Source organism: Macaca mulatta, chromosome 11, assembly GCF_049350105.2.
Source record: "Macaca mulatta isolate MMU2019108-1 chromosome 11, T2T-MMU8v2.0, whole genome shotgun sequence".
Taxonomy (NCBI): domain Eukaryota; kingdom Metazoa; phylum Chordata; class Mammalia; order Primates; family Cercopithecidae; genus Macaca; species Macaca mulatta.
Genome location: NC_133416.1, coordinates 125,527,966 through 125,547,806, shown reverse-complemented (window position 1 = coordinate 125,547,806; position 19,841 = coordinate 125,527,966). Strand labels below are relative to the sequence as shown.

General features: G+C 38.6%; 1 protein-coding gene across 10 annotated transcripts in view; it reads left to right on the top strand.

Annotated features, from left to right (window-relative positions):
- TAOK3 (TAO kinase 3) overlaps positions 1–19,841 on the top strand; it is a 233,109-nt gene that overhangs the window by 115,856 nt on the left and 97,412 nt on the right. For all 10 annotated transcript variants that reach the window (XM_077955353.1, XM_015152930.3, XM_077955348.1 and 7 more), the window contains 3 exons: positions 6,357–6,570; positions 16,239–16,310; positions 17,369–17,470. Coding sequence is in view for 7 of the 10 variants with exons in the window: in XM_015152930.3 (XP_015008416.1) it covers positions 6,451–6,570; positions 16,239–16,310; positions 17,369–17,470 (294 nt within the window). In the remaining 3 variants the exon portion in view is untranslated. Of the gene's footprint in view, positions 1–6,356; positions 6,571–16,238; positions 16,311–17,368; positions 17,471–19,841 lie in introns of those variants that run through there.

Here is a 19,841-nt window from a genome sequence, read left to right as displayed (position 1 = left end):
TGTTTTTGTTTGGTTTGGTTTGGTGTTGTAAAGAGAGAGGATCTTGCTATATTGGTCAGGCTGGTCTCAAACTCCTGGTCTCAAGTCATCCTCCCGCCTTGGCCTCCCAAAGCGTTAGGATTACAGACATGAGACATCACACCCAGCCCCAGCACAATGTTGAATGTAAGTGTTGCAAGTAAACATCCTTGCCTCCTTCCTGATTCTGTATTTAACATGCCTTTTTTCTCTGGGTACTTTTATGATTTTCTCTTTATCACAAGTTTTGAGCAGTTTATTATGATGTGCCTTCATATAATTTTCTTCATATTTCTTGTGCTTGAGGTTCAGAGACCTTCTTGGATCTGTGGGTTTATACTTTTCATCAAATTCATAATTTTCTCCACTATTACTTCCTCAAATAATTTTTTCTGTCCTGATAGCTTTCCTCCCCTTCAGGGGCTCCACTTAGACATACAGTAGGCCACTTGAAGATGTTCCACAGCTCACTGATGCTCTGGGTCACGGGTTTGTTTTTTTTTTTTTTTTTTTTGGTTAGTCTTTTTTCTGTTTTATTTTGGATAGTTTCTGTTGTTGTGTCTTCAAGTTCAGTAGCCCCTTTTTCGACAGTCTCCTCTGCTATGCTTCCCGTGCAGAGGATTTTTAAATCTCAGACATCGTAGCTTTCACCTCTAAAGGTCTAATTTGAGGGCCAGGTGTGGTGGCTCACACCTGTAATCCCAGGACTTTGGGAGGCCGAGGCAGGTGGATAACTTGAGGTCAGAAGTTTGAGACCCGCCTGGTCAACATGCTGAAACCCTGTCTCTACTAAAAATACAAAAATTAGCTGGATGTGGTGGCGCATGCCTGTCATTCCAGCTACTTGGGACACTGAGGCAGGAGAACTGCTTGAACCTGGGAGGCAGAGGTTGCAGTGAGCTGAGATTGCACCACTGCACTCCAGCCTGGGCGACAGAATGAGACTCCATCTCAAAATGAATATATATATATATATATATATATATATATATATATGCATAAAATAAGGGTTTACTTTGAATCTGTCTCTGCTTTATATTTTGTCTGTGTCTGCTTTACATGTTTGATATTTTCCCCAACGTTTTCCCTGTATGGAATACAACTATATTAAATGTTTTAATGTCCTTGACCACTAATTTTAACATATATCATCTATATCAATTATGGTTTGGTTTCAATTATTTTTCTCCTCATTATGAATTATATTTGCCTGCTTTTCTGCATACCTGGTAATTTTTTGTGGAGTGTTAGATATTGTGAATTTTACCTTTTTAAATACTGGATATTTTTATATTCCTTTAAGTATCCTTGGACTTTGTTCTGGAACACAGTTAAGTTACTTGGAAATAATTTCATCCTTTTAGGTCTTGCTTTTAAAATTTGTTACAGCCAGGCACAGTTGGTCATGCCTGTAATCCCAGCACTTTGGGAGGCAGAGCCGGGAGGATCACTTGAGTCCATGAGGTTGAGGCTGCAATGAGCCGTGATTGTACCCTTGCACTCCAGCCTGGGCAACAGAGCAAGACCCTGTCTCACAAATAAAAAATAGACAAAATAAAATTTGTTAGGCATCACAGACCAGCATTTAGTCTAGGGTCCCTACTATGAAGGCAAGACTCTTCTGAGTAGCCTCCAGAATGCTCTGTGAATTGAGATTTTTTATCCTGGCTAGGGGGAATGAGTGCTGTTCACAGCCCTTTTTGAGCTATAGGTACTGCAGTCTCTATTCCTTTCAGATCGTTTTTTCCCCTGGTCTAAGGTAGTTTTCTCATATGCATGCACCAATCAGTGCTCAGCTGAAGACTTGAGGGGAACCCTATGCAAATCTCCATATCCCGTTTCTGTGCTGCTCTCTTCTACCTGGTACTCTGCCCTGCCAACTCTACCCACCTTGGTCAACCCGGACTGTCATCTTCGTCTCCTCAACTCAGGGAGTTCACCAGGCTCTAACTGGATTTCCCCTCTGGGCACCATGGCCTAGAAATTCTCCCAGGGCCTGAAGCTCAAACATTTGATGGCTTACATCAGTTGCTTATCTTCTGTCAGGGATCATTGTCTTTCTTTGCCTGATATCCATTGTCTTCAAATACCATCATTTGTATGTTCTATCCAGTGTTTTTGTTTGTTTGTTTTTTGAGATAAGATCTTACTCTGTTGCCTGCGCTGGAGTGCAGTGGCATGATTTTGACTTACTGCAACCTTGACCTCCGGGCTCCGGTGGTCCCTCCACCTCAGCATCCTGAGTAGCTGGGACTACAAGCGTACGCCACCATACCCAGCTGCTAAGGTTTTGTATCTTTTATAGAGATGCAAATTGTTGCCCCAGCTGGTCTCGAACTCCTGGGCTCAAGCCACCTGCCCACTTTGGCTTTCCAAAGTGCTAGGATTACAGACATGAGCCACTGTGCGTGGCCTTGTCCAGTGTTTTAATTGTTCCTGGTGGCAGGTAATAAATCCAGCCCCTGTTACTCCATCTTGGCTAGAAGCAGAATTCCCTTCATTACATGTTTAAGATAAAGAAGTTATTAATTATATATAGTCAAGTTTATTGATTTTTAGTTTATGGGTTTGCCTCTGGTATCTTGCTAAGTAATTAAATATTCACTTGTAATTTATTCTAGAAGTTTTTATGGTCTCATTTTCACATTTAAATATTTATTTCTTCATAAAATGGTTTTAGTCTGTAATCCGTGTTTTCCCCCCAAATCCATGGCACATAGCTTTATTCACATGGAAGCCAAAACATTCTAAAGTTTATAATGTGTTTTGGTGATTGAAAATATTTTAATTATCATAAGTTTAGTTCATAGATCTTTTTGGTTTTCTTAAACACAGTTTCATAATTTGCGTTTTATGCATAGTCTCCAAAAAGGCGAATCTTTGATTTAATCCATTGTGTCTTTTTTTGTTATTCTCAGACATAAGCAATAAAATCAAAACACTTTTTGAACTTTTTGTTTTTTGAGATGGAATCTCGCTCTGTCGTCACCAGGCTTGAGTACAGTGGCACGATCTCGGCTCACTGCAGCCTCCACTTCCCGGGTTCAAGCAATTCTCCTGCCTCAGCCTCCCTAGTAGCTGGGGCCACAGGAGCACCACCACACCCAGCTAATTTTTGTATATTTTTAGTAGAGATGGGGTTTTACCATGTTGACCAGGATGGTCTTGATCTCTTGACCTCATGATCTGCCTGCCTTGGCCTCCCAAATTGCTGGGATTACAAGCGTGAGCCGCCACTCTCGGCCACTTTTTGAGTTCTTATTTTGTGCTTTCCTTCACCTGATTGACAAATAGCTGGATTTCAGTTACTTTCCCAGTAGTATTGATGTAGTAACTTCATGCTTGATTATTGGCATCCATGGATTGGCAGGATGACTGCCTAGGACAGGTGCATTGTTGGCGGAGGGATCCTTTTTCCCATATAAACCTTCAGTGGTTCCCCTTTCCCTCAGGATAAAGTCTAAACTTCTTAATATGGCTTAAAGGGCCTTTTGCAGTTTTTCTTGGCTCAACACCAGCTTCATGTGTTCTCCTTGCAACTCTCCCGTACAATTCATACTGAATGAACTAATTTTATTTTCTCTAAAAAGGCATGCTTTTTCACGTCTAAGTAAAAAACAGGCTGGGTCACCCTATAATATCCTTATATTAAAAAACAATTGCTTTCCCCTCATAATCCAATCAGTTACAACCATTTTACCATTTGTGTCCTTATAATTTAGTGTCTATAAGTCCATTTGACTCCTAAGCCCTTTAAGGACAGGGACCACATCCCATTCTACCTCCAAAACTCAGTACAGGATATGGCAGATAGTGAGCATTCAGCAGTATTTGTTGAATGAAAGAATGAGTTGGGGAAGGGGGTGGATCCTTAAGTTGATGATCTATGTATATTAGTGAAATGACTAGACTAACTCTATGAAGTAATGTATGTTGTCACCTATGGCTGCTATGTCTCAAGAAAAAAATACCTCTTAGCACTATCAGTTTTACTTCTTTAATTAATTACTTTCTTTTTCCTCTTCTCCTAGCATGAGACCCACTGGCCCATGTTTTGAAAAATAGTTTTATTGACCAAAGCCAAATTTCTATCTTGGTTATCTAGCTGGTCAAGGATGAAACACAGACTATCCTGTGATAAGTTGAAATGTTGGCATAAATAAATGATTATCTGGGTATGAGGGCAGAGGTTATTTAAAATGAAAAATATAGATGATTTTTAACATTTCTATATTTTTCAAAAAATAAAAAAGTCTATGTCAAATAAATGTATGTAACTATTGGCAGATCAATATGAACATATCAAAATGATACCCTTTTATTTATTTATTTATTTATTTATTTTTATTTTTTTTTTGAGATGGAGTCTCGCTGTGTCACCCGGGCTGGAGTGCAGTGGCCGGATCTCAGCTCACTGCAAGCTCCGCTTCCTGGGTTTACGCCATTCTCCTGTCTCAGCCTCCTGAGTAGCTGGGACTACAGGCGCCCGCCACCTCGCCCGGCTAGTTTTTTGTATTTTTAGTAGAGACGGGGTTTCACCGCGTTAGCCAGGATGGTCTCGATCTCCTGACCTCGTGATCCGCCCGTCTCGGCCTCCCAAAGTGCTGGGATTACAGGCTTGAGCCACCACGCCCGGCCAATACCCTTTTATTAATAGAAACTTTGATTTCAGAATGTTTTATGTAGCAGCAGAATAACTTGCCTCTTTACATGGGCATTTAGCCTAGCCTGCAAGTGATAGTAATTTCTTCTAGTAGTCAGTAAAGAATTGTTTAATTGCCTGTATTTCTATATGAATATACCACATGTCAATCAAGAGCATGGGCTTTGCTGTTAGATCTGAGTTTTAATTGTGGTCCTGACAAATACTGGCTTTCTGACCATGTGGAAGTAGTTTAGCCCATGAAAGTCCTAGTTGGTTCTATAAAATTAAGATAATAAAGTCATTATATTATGAAGCTATTGTAGGGATTAAAGGAGATAATATATGTAAGGTTTTAGTGCTGCCTGGCACATAGTATCGATTAATAAATACCAACCATTATTATTTCAACATTAATTACACCAAAATGAATTTTAGTAACATCTCTATAATATAATTTACATTCTATACCCTTCACTCACTTAAAATGTATAATTGAATGATTTTTAGTATAGTCACAGTTATGCAGTCATCACCACAGTCAATTTTAGGACATTTTCATCACCCTGAAAAGAAAGCCTGTACCTTTTAGTTATCACCCTCCAACCCCCCCATCTCTAAGTAACCAATAGTCTACTTTCTGTCTTTATAGATTTGCCTGTTCTGGAAATTGTGTGTGTGTATGGAATCATACAATATGTGGTCTTTTGTGACTGGTACTTTCATTTGGCGTAATTTTTACAAGGTTCATTCATGTTGCAGCCTGTACCAATACTTCATTCCTTTTTATTGCTGAATAATATTCCATTATATGGATATACCACATTTTGTTTATTCTTCCACCAGTTAATGGACATTTGGGCTTTTTCCACCTTCTGGTTATTATGAATAATGGTGCTATGAACATTTGTGCACAAGTTTTTGTGTGAACATATGTTTTCATTTCTTTCGTGTCCTTAGAAGTGGAAACTCTGGGTCAAATGGTAACTCAATATTTAAGTTTGTTATGAACTGCGGGGCTGTTTCTAAAATGGCACAGCCACCAGTAGTGTTGGAGGGCTCTATTTCTCAGCATTTTCATGAACATTTATCTTACTTTTTGACTATCACTATCCTAGTGAGTATGCAATGGTGTCTCACTGTGGTTTTAATTTTCGTTTCTCTAATAACTAATGATGTTTGAGGATCTTCTCATATGTTAATGGTCATTTGTGTATCTTTTTGGAGAAATGTCTATTCAAATCCTATGTCCATTCTTTTTTTTTTTTTTTTTTTTGACAGAGTTTTGCTCTTGTTACCCAGGCTGGAGTGCAGTGGCGTGATCTTGGCTCACTGCAACCTCCGCCTCCCAGGTTGAATCAGGTTCAAGTGATTCTCCTGCCTCAGCCTCCCGAGTAGCTGGGATTATAGGCATGCGCCGCCACAGCCGGCTAATTTTTTGTATTTTTAGTAGAGACGGGGTTTCTCCATGTTGGTCAGGCTGGTCTCAAACTCCCGACCTCAGCCTCCCAAAGTGCTGGGATTACAGGCATGAGCCACTGCACCTGGCCGTTGTCTGTTCTTTATTTGGGTTTTTTTGTCCTTTTGTTATTGAGTTGTGAGACCAAGAGGTTTTTTTAATATTTGCATGTATTTGTATTGCCACCAAGTAAAACGTGTTAGAAATAATTTAATGGCAAATCTTATTTTTCCACAGGTACTGAAGATTTACGCCCCCCCCAAAAAATTGTCAATGAGAAATAAAGCTAACTGTGATATCAAAAAGCAGAGTGCCTGCTCTACTGGCCATCATGCGTAAAGGGGTGTTGAAGGACCCAGAGATTGCCGATCTATTCTACAAAGATGATCCTGAGGAACTTTTTATTGGTTTGCATGAAATTGGACATGGAAGTTTTGGAGCAGTTTATTTTGTAAGTACTTAAAAGAGTTGTTTAGATAGATCAGATTAAGAAAGGTTGGACTCTAGGCCTGGCATGGTGACTCACACCTGTAATCCTAGCACTTTGCAAGGCCAAGGTGGGAGGATCGCTTGAGGTCAGGAGTTCAAGACCAGCCTAGGCAACATAGCAAGACCCTGTCTCTACAAAAAACTAAAATAAAATAAAGTTTGAACTCAACATGTTCTCTACACATAACTATTGCTCGTAAAATAAGCTTGGTTTCAGTGATTTTTCTATAAATTAAATGATATCTACAGTAGAAGCAAATAGTCATTGCTGAAAAGCCAGTTCCAGAATCCTAGGCTTTATTCAATTCAGTGGTATTTATATGAACTGACTCACCTATTAAAGTAGTATAAGAAAGTTAAGAGCTTTGGTCAGGCACGGTGGCTCATGCCTATAATCCCAGCACTTTGGAAGACCGAGGCGGGCAGATCATGAGGTCAGGAGATCGAGACCATCCTGGCTAACACAGTGAAACCCCATCTCTACTAAAAATACGAAAACAAAAAATTAGCCAGGCATGGTGGCGGACGCCTGTAGTCCCAGTTACTCAGGAGGCTGAGGCAGGAGAATGGCATGAACCCGAGAGGTGGAGCTTGCAGTGAGCCGAGACCGTGCCATTGCACTCCAGCCTAGGCAACAGAGTGAGACTCCGTCTCAAAAAAAAAAAAAAAAAAAAAAGTTAAGAGCTTGAAGTTGAGTTTTGTGCATTTTCATTGTATGCTAAGCTCTTTCCTGCCTCAGAGCCTTGTATATGCTATTCCTCCCCCCTAGGAAACTCTGCACATTACATCCCCATCCCTGTCTGTTCATCCTACAAGTTTTACCTTAAGTGTTACTTTTGCAAGATACCCTTTACTCTTCAAGCCTCCACCCCTAAATCAATATGTTTTGATTTCATAACATCTTGTGCTTATATTTTGTTGCATTTATCACAGTTGTAATAAAACAATTACATATATGATTTTTTGCTTTATATATGTCTTTTTCCCTAAATAACAAGTGTCATGAGGACAGGAGTTATGTCTATCTTGTTCGTCGTTATATTCTCAAGAACTAGTATATGCTTACTACCTAAAAACAGTAGTAGGAATTTGATAAATACTGGGTGGGTGGGTGGGTAGGTGGATGGATGGATGGATAGATGGATAGACAAATAAACAGATGAACAGACAACTATTCAGAGAAAGGAACTAACAGTGATTTTTAGTGGCAATCATGTCAAGTCAGTATTTTCGGTTAAGGGGTACAAGGCTGTCCCCCTGGAATCAGTTTTAGTTACAAGAATGTGACTGTCTTCTGATGAGAAAAACAGATAGCCAAAATTTTAACACAGCTTATTCACCTGAAATTCATTACATAAAATACAGTTGTTTGTTTGTTTGAGACAAGAGTATCGTTCTGTAGCCCAGGCTGGAGTACAGTGGCATGATCTCGGCTTACTGCAACCTCCACCTTCTGGATCCCGGTTCAAACAATTCTCCTGCCTCAGCCTTCCGAGTAGCTGGGATTACAGGCATGTGCCACCATTCCCAGCTTATTTTTGTATTTTTAGTAGAGACCGGGTTTCACCATGTTGGCCAGGCTGGTCTTGAACTCCTGACCTTGTGATCTGCCCACCTCAGCCTCCCAAAGTGGTGGGATTATAGGTGTGAGCCATTGCACCGGGCCCTGTTTTTTTTTTGTTGTTGTTGTTGTTGTTGTTGTTGTTTTTAAGACAGTCTTGCTTTTTAAGGAGTCTTGCTCTGTCACCCAGGCTGGAATGTGCTGGCGTAATCTCGGCTCACTACAACCTCCACCTCCCAGGTTCAAGTAATTCTCCAACCTCAGCCTCCTGAGTAGCTGGGATTACAGGCACCCGCCATCATGCCAGGCTAATTTTTGTATTTTTGTAGAGAGGGGGTTTTACCATGTTGGCTAGGCTGGTCTTGAACTCCTGACTTCAGGTGATCCACCCGCCTCAGCCTCCCCAAAGTGCTGGGATTACAGGCGTGAGCCACCGTGCCTGGCCAGAATATATAGTTATTTAATCTTTTTTTTTTTTTTTTTTTTTTTTTTTGAGACGGAGTCTCGCTCTGTCGCCCAGGCTGGAGTGCAGTGGCCAGATCTCAGCTCATGCAAGCTCCGCCTCCCGGGTTCACGCCATTCTCCTGCCTCAGCCTCCCGAGTAGCTGGGACCACAGGCGCCGCCACCTCGCCCGGCTAATTTTTTTTGTGTTTTTTTTTTTTAGTAGAGACGGGGTTTCGCCGTGTTAGCCAGGATGGTCTCGATCTCCTGACCTTGTGATCCGCCCGTCTCGGCCTCCCAAAGTGCTGGGATTACAGGCTTGAGCCACCGCGCCCGGCCTATTTAATTTAATCTTGATAACCTTAGTTGCTTTATTAAAGTAACAGATACTTCCTTAAGCATAATAGTCCATTAAAACAAATAATAAGTTAAGTACTAATTATTACCTACTTCCCTAAACTTGTAATCAAATAATTTCTTTGTAATCAAACAGTATTGCCTCTTCCTTTTAAGTCGTCCTTTATGTTCTGCCATCTGGATAGGGCTTATCTTTAGTTGTCCTTCCAAATGAGATTTTATGAATTGCATCTTTACTTGTCCTTTTGCTTCTAGCCAAATCTTCATCCTGGATTTTCTCTAAACTGTTTCTCAACCACTGTGTCTATGCTCAGCCCTACCATTACTTCTGCTTCCCTAACTGCCATCAATAACTTGGCTCCCACTGAAGTATATTTTGTCATTAAATACGATAAAAGATCGTGTTGGCTGGAAAGGGTGCTAATTTCCTAGTTAACACTCCCATGTTAGTGTGTAGTCAGAATAGCATTTAAGGCCCAAAGTTCTGTCTTCTTTAGTCACAGACCCTCTTGTTACAAACCGTTTTTATCATAAGTATACATAAAGAAGTATACACAATCTATATATATATATATTTTAATATATAGCTTAAGAAAGAATTAAAAGGTAAATCTCTATGTAAAAACACCACCCAGGTCAAGAAATAGAATACTGCCAGCATCCCAAAAGCCCCTCTTTATGTCCTCTTCAGTCAGAACCCTCTCCCTCCCCTCAGGAGTATCCACTATTCTGATTTTTATGGTGATTATTTTCTTACTTTTCTTTATATTTATAACCCACTTACTCTGTACTCCTAAACAATGTGAATTGTTTTGCTTAGTTTTGAACTTTTTAAAAATGTAAACATTCTGTATATATTCATTTGTGACCTGTTTGTTTTGCTTACAGATGCATTCTTCAGTCATCTTTGCTTTCTTTTCTTCTATTACTTTAAATCTAATTCATCTTCTCAGAATCTCTCCTGGCAAAAGTCAGTCTCTATTTGACTCCTCTCATTTAAAAAGCAACCAAACCCTTCTTAAAGTGCTAATATTTCAGAATGACTACAATAAACCACACATGCTTTGAAACTTACTAAAAGCCATTTATAATAGTGGCAAAATGAAACCTACCTTGTAGTAGGCTGCAGAAGACCTAGTGATTTATTTGCTTTTTGGGCTAAGCCCTGTCTATTTAGCTAGAGTATGTGCTTTTTTGAAGATGAGGACTATTTCTAATGTTTCTTTACAACTCTAAAGGCTGGCACGATCCCATTTACAGTGGGCACTAAATATATATTATTTGTTGCTAATGATAGACTAGAGGAATGATACAGGTACCAGAGTGGCAGTGATAAACGTAATCATTAACTGTATAGGGCCTGTATATAAATGTGAAAAGTACAGGCCTATGTATACCCATAAAGCACTAAAAAACAGATTAAAAGGGAATTAACTGACACTGTACTATAAAACTTACAAAAAGCTTTAACGTTTTATCTGTAGTGGTCACATCGGTAGTATCCTAAAAATGGATTTTCCTGTTGGCTAAAGTAATATTTATATATGTTGCTTCTTATTCCCTGCTAATAGATTTTTCCTTTTGTTACTTACACCATTATAACCAGGAAGAACTCTGTTATCTCTTTTTTTTTTTTTTTTTTTTTGAGACAGAGTCTCGCTCTGTCACCCAGGCTGGAGTGCAGTGGCCGGATCTCAGCTCACTGCAAGCTCCGCCTCCTGGGTTTACGCCATTCTCCTGCCTCAGCCTCCCAAGTAGCTGGGACTACAGGCGCCCGCCACCTCGCCCGGCTAATTTTTTTGTATTTTTTAGTAGAGACGGGGTTTCACCGTGTTAGCCAGGATGATCTCGATCTCCTGACCTCGTGATCCGCCCGTCTCGGCCTCCCAAAGTGCTAGGATTACAGGCGTGAGCCACCGCGCCCAGACAAACTCTGTTATCTCTTATTTGGACAACTATGGTTGCCCGCTTTGGTCTTTCTTTAGTCTGTTGTGTATACCTCAATGAGCTTGAAAAAAAAATGTAAATCTGATCACATCCCCTTTCCCTATAAAGCCTTTAGGGGCTCTCCCTCGCTCTTAGGCCAAGATCAAAATCCCTACTATAGCCAGCCCACAAAGTCCTTCATAGACCCCATCTCTACCTGAACTATCTTCTCTCTCATTCTCATTGCTATAGCTCTGATTCGTTTCTTCTGATCATCCTTCCTGGAATCTTGCATAAACTGTTCTCTCTCGAACAATTTCTCCCTTCTATTTTCACCTTCCTAACTCCTGTTCATCATTTAGCTCTCAGCCTAAACCTCATTTCTTCAGGGAAGGCTTTCCTGACCTCCCTAAGTCACATCCACCATTGTTGGTTCTCAAAGTAACACATACCCTTCTTTGTGGCACATATCACAAATGCAGTTTTACATTTTGCCTTTATCATTTTATTTTTGTTACTGTCTATCCTCCTAGAGGAGAGATAGGTACTGGGCATATTAACTCACTATCTTAGCCCTAGCACTTAGCCCAATTCCTGATAAATTGTGGGCAGCTAGTAAGTATTTGTTGAATGAGTGAATGATGAAGAACTCTGAGAACTTGGTACTGCTAATTAGTACTTTTCATAAGTCATAGTCATGCTGGCCATAAACACTAGAGTCTGGCTGCTTGTATTTTTATGCCTAAACACTATAATTCTGTTAGCCTCCGTAGGTCACAGCTTTTACACTAAATGCTGCCAGGGAATAAACTTAGTGTGAATTGTAAACTGGAACAGCTCTTGTAAAATCAATCAGCTGAGAGTATATGTTATGATCAGAGAAAATAGAAATTTTTAACTTGATGAAATATTTCTGTGTGTTTGGATTTACATAAGTAATTTTGAAATTTGCATAATTGGCTGGGCGTTGTGGCTCACACATGTAATCCCAGCACTTTGGGAGGCCGAGGTGGGAGAATCACTTTAGCCCAGGAGTTTGAGACCAGCCCGGGCAACATAGTGGGAACCCATCTCTAAAAAAAATTTTAAAAATTAAAAATAAATTAGCAGCATTAACAAATGAAATAGTAAGAAACTGTACTAAAGGAAAACACACCAAAAAAGGACTGAGCATGTTCATTTTTGTATTCACCTAAACACAACTCTAAAGTTTGTAGGTTTCTAGATCACCTTTTTTGAACTCAGTATATTATCCATAACCCACCTAAAGCAAATAGTTTAGTTCTGTCTTTCTAGATATTATTACCTTTTAGTTGGGGATCAAAAAAATAGGGCAAAAAGAAAAGCTTTTTCACTTTTTAAATTTTTATTTATTCATTTATTTAGAGACAGGGTCTCTCACTGTGTCACCCAGGCTGGAGTGCAGTGGTGTGATCATAGCTCACTATTACCTTGAACCCTTGGGCTCAAGCAATCCTACTGCCTCTGCCTTCTGAGTAGGTAGCTAGGACTACAAGCGTGTGCCACCACACCCAGCTAATTTTGGTTTTAATTTTTTTGTAGAGACGATTTTGCTATGTTGCCCAGGCTGGTTCCAAACTCCTGGGCTCAAGTGATCCTCCTGCCTCAGCCTCCTTTTTTTTTTTTTTTTTTTTTTAGACAAAGTCTCACTCTGTCACCGAGGCTGGAGTACAGTGGCACAAACTTGGCTCACTGCAACCTCTGCCTCCTGGGTACAAGCAATTCTCCTGCCTCAGCCTCCCAAGTAGCTGGGATTACAGACGTGTGCCACCATGCCCTCCTGATTTTTGTATTTTTAGTAGAGACAGGCTTTCACCATGTTGGCCAGACTGGTCTCGAACTCCTGACCTCAGGTGATCCACCCACCTTGGCCTCCCAAAGTGCTGGGATTACGGGAGTGAGCCACCATGCCTGACCTGCCTCCTAAATTAACATAATTTTTTATATTTGTCTATAAAATAGCAAAAGGTATAGCTGTAAAATGTTTAAAAATATAAACACATAATAGTAAGCTCTTAATAAGTATTTCTTGCATCAATGGTCTTGGTAATAGTTACTGAGACCATTGCGACTATTGGAATAGTTACTGAGACCATGAATGTCAGTTTCAAGGATAAAACTTGAAATGATAGAGGCTGTAGACATTCATAATACTGTATGCACTGGAGAGCTGAGACCCCATTGATACTTTCCTTTTTCTGTACTAAAACATTGATTTTTTTTGTTTGTTTTTAAGTTTCAATCTAGCATGTTTTGACTTTTAGCCAGTATAAAAAGTTCACATCTATAGCATAATCAACATTTGCACTGAAAGGTTCACATCTATAGAATAATCAACATGGAAATGTTTTTCAAATTTCAAGTCTCTGCCTATACATTAGGATGTATAAGTGAGTGGAAGCATTAAGTTCTAGTCAGTGATTATCCTATAAATGTAAGAAATATATTTTTATTTTAGGGTGGTTATTTCTTCATGTTTTTAGGTCCAAATATAGCATTGATTATAAATAGCCTTAATAAGCAATTAAATAATACTATCTGATTTTATTTTGTGGGCTTTTCTTTTTTTTAGTAATGGTTAATTGTTTTTTAAAACCTCACAAGGTAAAATTTCTCGTTGCCTCAATATTTCTTAAATCTTTCCCAGGCTCCTTAAGCTGCACTATATATATTGATGCCTCAAATATCTACTTTTCAGATATAGTCCCTCTAACCTTCATTGTAATACTGAATTTACATCAGCTTTTATTTGTGATTGCTGTATAAGCACAGTTTGGTGTTAAAGTTTAAAAGCCAGAACAGTGTGAGAGATTTTTGTTTTTAACAAAAGTCAGTCTGTACTTTCTAAATCAATAAAATATCTAAAATATGCTTTTGTGGAGTTCTGCAGATCTGAAAATTATGACTAGTGGATAACTCATTAATATATAATAGGTACTTTTAATGCTTGTTTTAAAAAATCTCTTGTAGTATGTTATTGTGGGTATTTTTTTTTCATTTTGACATTCCGCAAGAATCTGTGGTCAAATTATTTTTACATAGTACATTATTGTTTATTGTTTGAATTAACCATTTTTAAAAATCATAAACCATTGTTATATCTGAGGAGGTTCATTTTAAATTAGTTGTATTTAAGAAAATGATTATGAATTTTTCTCTAAAATTGTTAACCTGACTTTATCAGTGAATGAATTCCAATCTTTTACTTTAGAACCACTGCAATAGGTTTATTGGTCCACAATGATGATAATATCACAGAAGCAAAATAGCTTACGTACATTAGGGTTATGGCACTGATGCAGAGGTAGTCTTTTAATGTCTTGTATTTATTTTTATGAAAATTTTAAGAAAACTAATAGTTTTAAATATTTTAAATAAGTTGAGGCTGGGAGCAGTAGCTCACACCTATAATTCCAGTACTTTGGGAGGCTGAGGCGGACAGATTACTTGAGGCCAGGAGTTTGAGACCAGCCTGGCCAATATGGTGAAACCCTGTCTCTACTACATATATAAAAATTAGCCTGGCGTGGTGGTGGGTACCTGTAATCCCAGCTACTCAAGAGGCTGTGGTGGGAGGATCGCTTGAGACTGGGAGGCAGAAGTTGCAGTGAGCTGAGATTGTACCACTGCACTCCAGCCTGGATGACAGAGCAAGATCCTGTCTTTAAAAAAAAAAAAAAATGTGTGTGTGTGTATGTGTGTGTGTATACATATGTATGTATATCTTGAGTAAGTTGAGAGGAAAAGACTATTACTTGAATTATTAATGGTTTTCATGTGTACTTTCAATGAACAGTTATATTTGGAGTATGGAGAAGACAAGTAGACGTGAGACAAGGCAACCTCTATAGATAAAAAATACACATATATACATACATAAATGTAGAGATGTTTATATGTAATACAGTCTTATTATAAAATGTAAGTAATCCTGAAAACGAGAGTGCCCCTTAGGATTAATCTTACTTTCTGCTATACTGTTCAATACAATAGCAAGTAGGCACATTAACTATTCAAATTTAAGTTAATTAAAATTAAATAAAATTTTAAATTTATTTTCTCAGTCATACTAGCCACATTTCACATGTTACTCTGTTGGACAATCTAGAAACAGAACTGTCCCATCACCATAGAAAGTTCTATCAGATAGCACTGCTCCAGGGATTATCATTGATATATATTCTGGTATAAATTCTTTTATGATTTTTTTCTACACATATACTCACATTATTACTATTTTGCAAAAATTGGATTCTACTTTATAGCTTGTTTATGACAAAAACATTTTTGACATCCTTTCATATTACATTGCACATAGATTACCTCATTCCTTAAGTGGTTATTTCATTATGTGGTCATATCACATTTATTTATTTAACTGGTTCTCCATTGATGGACAGTCTACAAGGTGAAGCCAGTATGGATAATTTGGGAATATGACATTTTTTGTTTGGTTTGATATATTAAACCCTAATCATTTTTTATATTACAATCTTTGCATGTATCCAGAAAAGGATACAGAAAAACTATACATTAAAATGGGAGTGGAAATGTCTATTTAGCCTATCAAAAATTGAAGCATCTTTGAACTGTGATACTGCAGTACGGAGATATTATTTTAAATAATAATATCAGGCCAGTTACGGTGGCTCACGTCTGTAATCCAAGCAGTTTGGGAGGCTGAGGCAGGTGGATCACGTGAGGTCAGGAGTTTGAGACCAGCCTAGCCAACATGGTGAAACCCTGTCTCTACTAAAAATACAAAAGTTAGCCAGGCGTGGTGGTGGGTGCCTGTAATCCCAGCTATTTGAGAGGCTGAAGCAGGAAAATAGCTTGAACCTAGGAGGCGGAGGCTGCAGTGAGCCGAGATCGTGCCAGTACACTCAAGCATGAGCGACACCGTTAGACTCCCGTCTCCAAAAATAAAATAAAACAAAAAAGTCTCTAGCTGCCAGGTGCAGTGGCTCACACCTATAATCAATCCCAGCACTTTGGGAGGCCGAGGCGGGTGGATCATTTGAGGCCAGGAGTTCAAGACCAGCCTGGTCAACATGGTGAAACCCCCTTTCTACTAAAAATACAAAAAACATTAGCTTGGCATGGTGGTGCCTGCCTGTAATCCCAGCTACTTGGGAGGCTAAAACAGGAGAATCGCTTGAACCCAAGAGGTGTAGGTTGCAGTGAGCTGCACTCCAGCCTGAGGGACAGAGTGAGACTGTCAATAAATAAATATAAAAATAAATAGTCTCTAGTCAAATATTTAAGTTAAATTGGCTGAAACATCACTAATTCTTTTTCTTTGTCTTCTACCCTCTTAACACAGGCTACAAATGCTCATACCAATGAAGTGGTGGCAATTAAGAAGATGTCCTATAGTGGGAAGCAGACCCATGAGGTAAGATAGAGACAGTTGTACACCTAAACTGAAATAAGCAAGTTAGTATGAAATTAACAAAATTCTTTAAACCTTTTTTAGAACAATTTTTTTTCCTTCTGTGGAGCATATAATAAAAGATTCTGGAGTTTTTCATACAAATGTGTGAACATTCATAATTATTTTTAAAAAGGCTAATGTTCTAGCTCAATTAACTATTTTGCAGGCTGGTTGAGATGGCTCAGGCCTGTAATCCCAGCACTTTGGGAAGCCAAGGCTAGAGGATCACTTGAGCCCAGGAGCTCAAGACAAGCCTGAGCAATATGGTGAGACCCCACCTCTACAAAACATCAAAAAAACTAGCTGGGTGTGGTGGTATGTGACTATAGTCCAGCCATTCGGGAGGCTGAAGTTGGGAGGATTACTTGAGCCTGGGACATGAAGGCTTCAGTGAGCCATGATTGCAACACTGTACTCTAGCCTGGGTGCCTGAAAAGAGAAAAAAAAAAACTATTTTGTAGACCAGAACATAGGTATGTGTAATGGCTTTTTTGTAATGTTTTTGGTGATAGATTTGTGGTTACATGTATTCAAACTAAAGAAATAGCATGTTTAGGCCAGGCACAGTGTCTCAAACCTGTGATCCCAGCACTTTGGGAGGCTGAGGCAGGCAGATCACCTGAGGTCAGTAGTTCGAGACCAACCTGGCCAACACAGAGAAACTTCATCTCTACTAAAAATACAAAAAAATTACTTCGGTCTGGTGGTGCACGCCTGTAGTCCCAGCTACTTGGGAGGCACGAGAATCACTTGAACCTTGAACTGGGCAGCGGAGGTTGCAATGAGCCGAAATCACGCCACTGCACTCCAGCCTGGGCAACAGAGCAAGACACTGTCTCAATTAAAAAAAAAAAAAAAAAACGAGATATACATAGCATGTTTAAATAGCTTCTTCATTTATTAAACATTTACTTTATGTCCATTTATAATAATATAAATAATATATATGTATGCTTGATAGGAAATACTGTTTTCCTATCAAAAATTAAATTAAAATGTTTCCTTTCTGACTTCAATAGAAATGGCAAGATATTCTTAAGGAAGTTAAATTTTTACGACAATTGAAGCATCCTAATACTATTGAGTACAAAGGCTGTTACTTGAAAGAGCACACTGCTTGGGTAAGTCGAAGGACCTCTGTTATGTTTCTTTTACTGTTACCTTTTTTTTCTTTTTTTCTATTATCTATTTGATAATAGAACTATTAATTTCATTTCTGTTCCATTTAACTTTTGTTATCAGTATTTAACATTTGTTAATACCTTGGTGTGTCATATGGTATACATTCCATAAGATTAAATGATATCTAGCGTATGGAAATTCCATTCTATGAACACTCGAAAAGAGATGGTGAAAAGTCGACATCATTTTATAATTATATGTTTGTAAAAGTAAAAGGCCCAGCCTTATATTCTCATCCTAGAATTTTTATCTTTGTCATTTCTCATCCTCCACTCCAGTTCCCCCATATTTGGAATTGTCCTTGATGTTTTAATTGCTATGTGATTTTTACCAAACAGGGGCCACCATATGATTAAAATAAAAGACTTTTGTTACACTCTGTCATCTTAGTGTGATATATATGTGTGTGTGTGTGTGTGTATATATATATATGCATGCACACACACACATATATATTTTTTTCTTTTTCTTTTTTTTTTTTTTTTTTTTGTTTTTTGAGACAGAGTTTTACTCTTGTTGCCCAGGCAGGAGTACAGTCGTGCGATCTCAGCTGACTACAACCTCTGCCTCCCGAGTTCAAGTGATTCTTGAACCTCAGCCTCCCAAGTAGCTGGCACTACAGGCACACGCCACCACACCCAGCTAATTTTTTGTATTTTTAGTACAGACAGGGTTTCACCATGTTGGCCAGGCTTGTCTTGAACTCCTAACCTCAGGTGATCCACCTGCCTCAGCCTCCCAAAATGCTGGGATTACAGGCATGAGCCATTGTGCTCGGCCCTTAGTACATTTTTATATGATTGTATTTCTGGCTTTAGGTTGGCACATTAGGCACGTTTAGGACATGAAAATGTTATGTTTTCTACTTTATCAAATTGTACATTCCTATTTAAACTCCAATTTAACTAACATTTATTGTTTACCATGTACCAACTCCTTTCCTGTATGTGATCTCTAATTATGGAATGGAATTTTTGTTCCTAAATAGACTATCAAACAGTATACAAACATACACATTTCTGTTCAAGCAACTCTTATGTAGAGCTATTGCTTCCATTCTGAAAATAAGAAATTAATCACAGAAGTATCTCATTATCTAGAAATCAGTTCTCTGGCAATCTCAGCTGTCTTGAAGGAGTCAAGAAAGGGATTTCAAGCAGGCAGAATAAATGTTACAAAATCCAAGTGCTAAAATCTCATGTATTTCAAGTCTTCAGAAAATCCTCCACACTGTTACTTGAAGCTTGTTTTCTCTGTTTTTTTTTTTTTTTGGTTTTTCTTTTGAGACAGAGTTTTGCTCTTGTTGCCCGGGCTGGAGTGCAATGGCGCAATCTCGGCCGACCGCAACCTCCACCTCCACCTCCTGGGTTCCAGTGATTCTCCTTTCTCAGCCGCCTGAGTCCCATGCCTGGCTAATTTTGTATTTTTAGTAGAGACGGGGTTTCTCCATGTTGGTCAGGCTGGTCTCAAACTCCCGACCTCAGGTGATCCACCCACCTTGACCTCCCAAACTGTTGGGATTACAGGCCTGAGCCACTGCACCCAGCCACTCATTTATTCTTAGATTATATAGACTGCTAATAAGCTTGGCTACCTGGTTTCTGTCTACAACTGATCTGATAGACCAATCAGAAACAGCTGTAAGGAACTGAGCTGTTAGATACATGCATACAAGCAGTCACAAGAATAATCTGACCATACGGAAAAAGTCAGGGGAGCTAGAAAGCAGACCTAATAATTTAAAGGCAGAGCAGCCAGAGCTGTTTAGTGTCAGGAGCAAACAACCAGCTCAGGTGCCTTTGTGTTACAGAATAATAGGGGAAAAAATATTTGTGACAAAAATGCTGAGTTTTTAAACATGTAATTTAAAAAATTTAATGCAGCTAGAAACATATTCATTCTATTCAATTTTAAAGTTCTATCTTCACATTTCATGTACTCGGTTTAAGGAGGTTACATATGCATATTCAGTTACTTTTAAAAATTAGAAAATTATGTGATAAAATTTAGAAATGCTTCCATCAAAATTGATTAAAGAAAAAGTAGGGCACATAAAGGCTAGTGTTCATTATAACATTTACTCATGTGGAATCTTCCATTTCTTAATAAGAAATAAGTTTAATGTTTCTGAATCTGTTTGTTTTTAATGTCAAGCAGAAGACTATAGTATGGTTTCTAAATTTTAAACTTCTAAACCTTTCATTGTTCTAAATTATGTCAGAAATGCAAAGTACATACTACATAAATATATAACTGTAAAACTATAACATATGACATAATTTTATGTAATATGTAACTATTATAGTATTA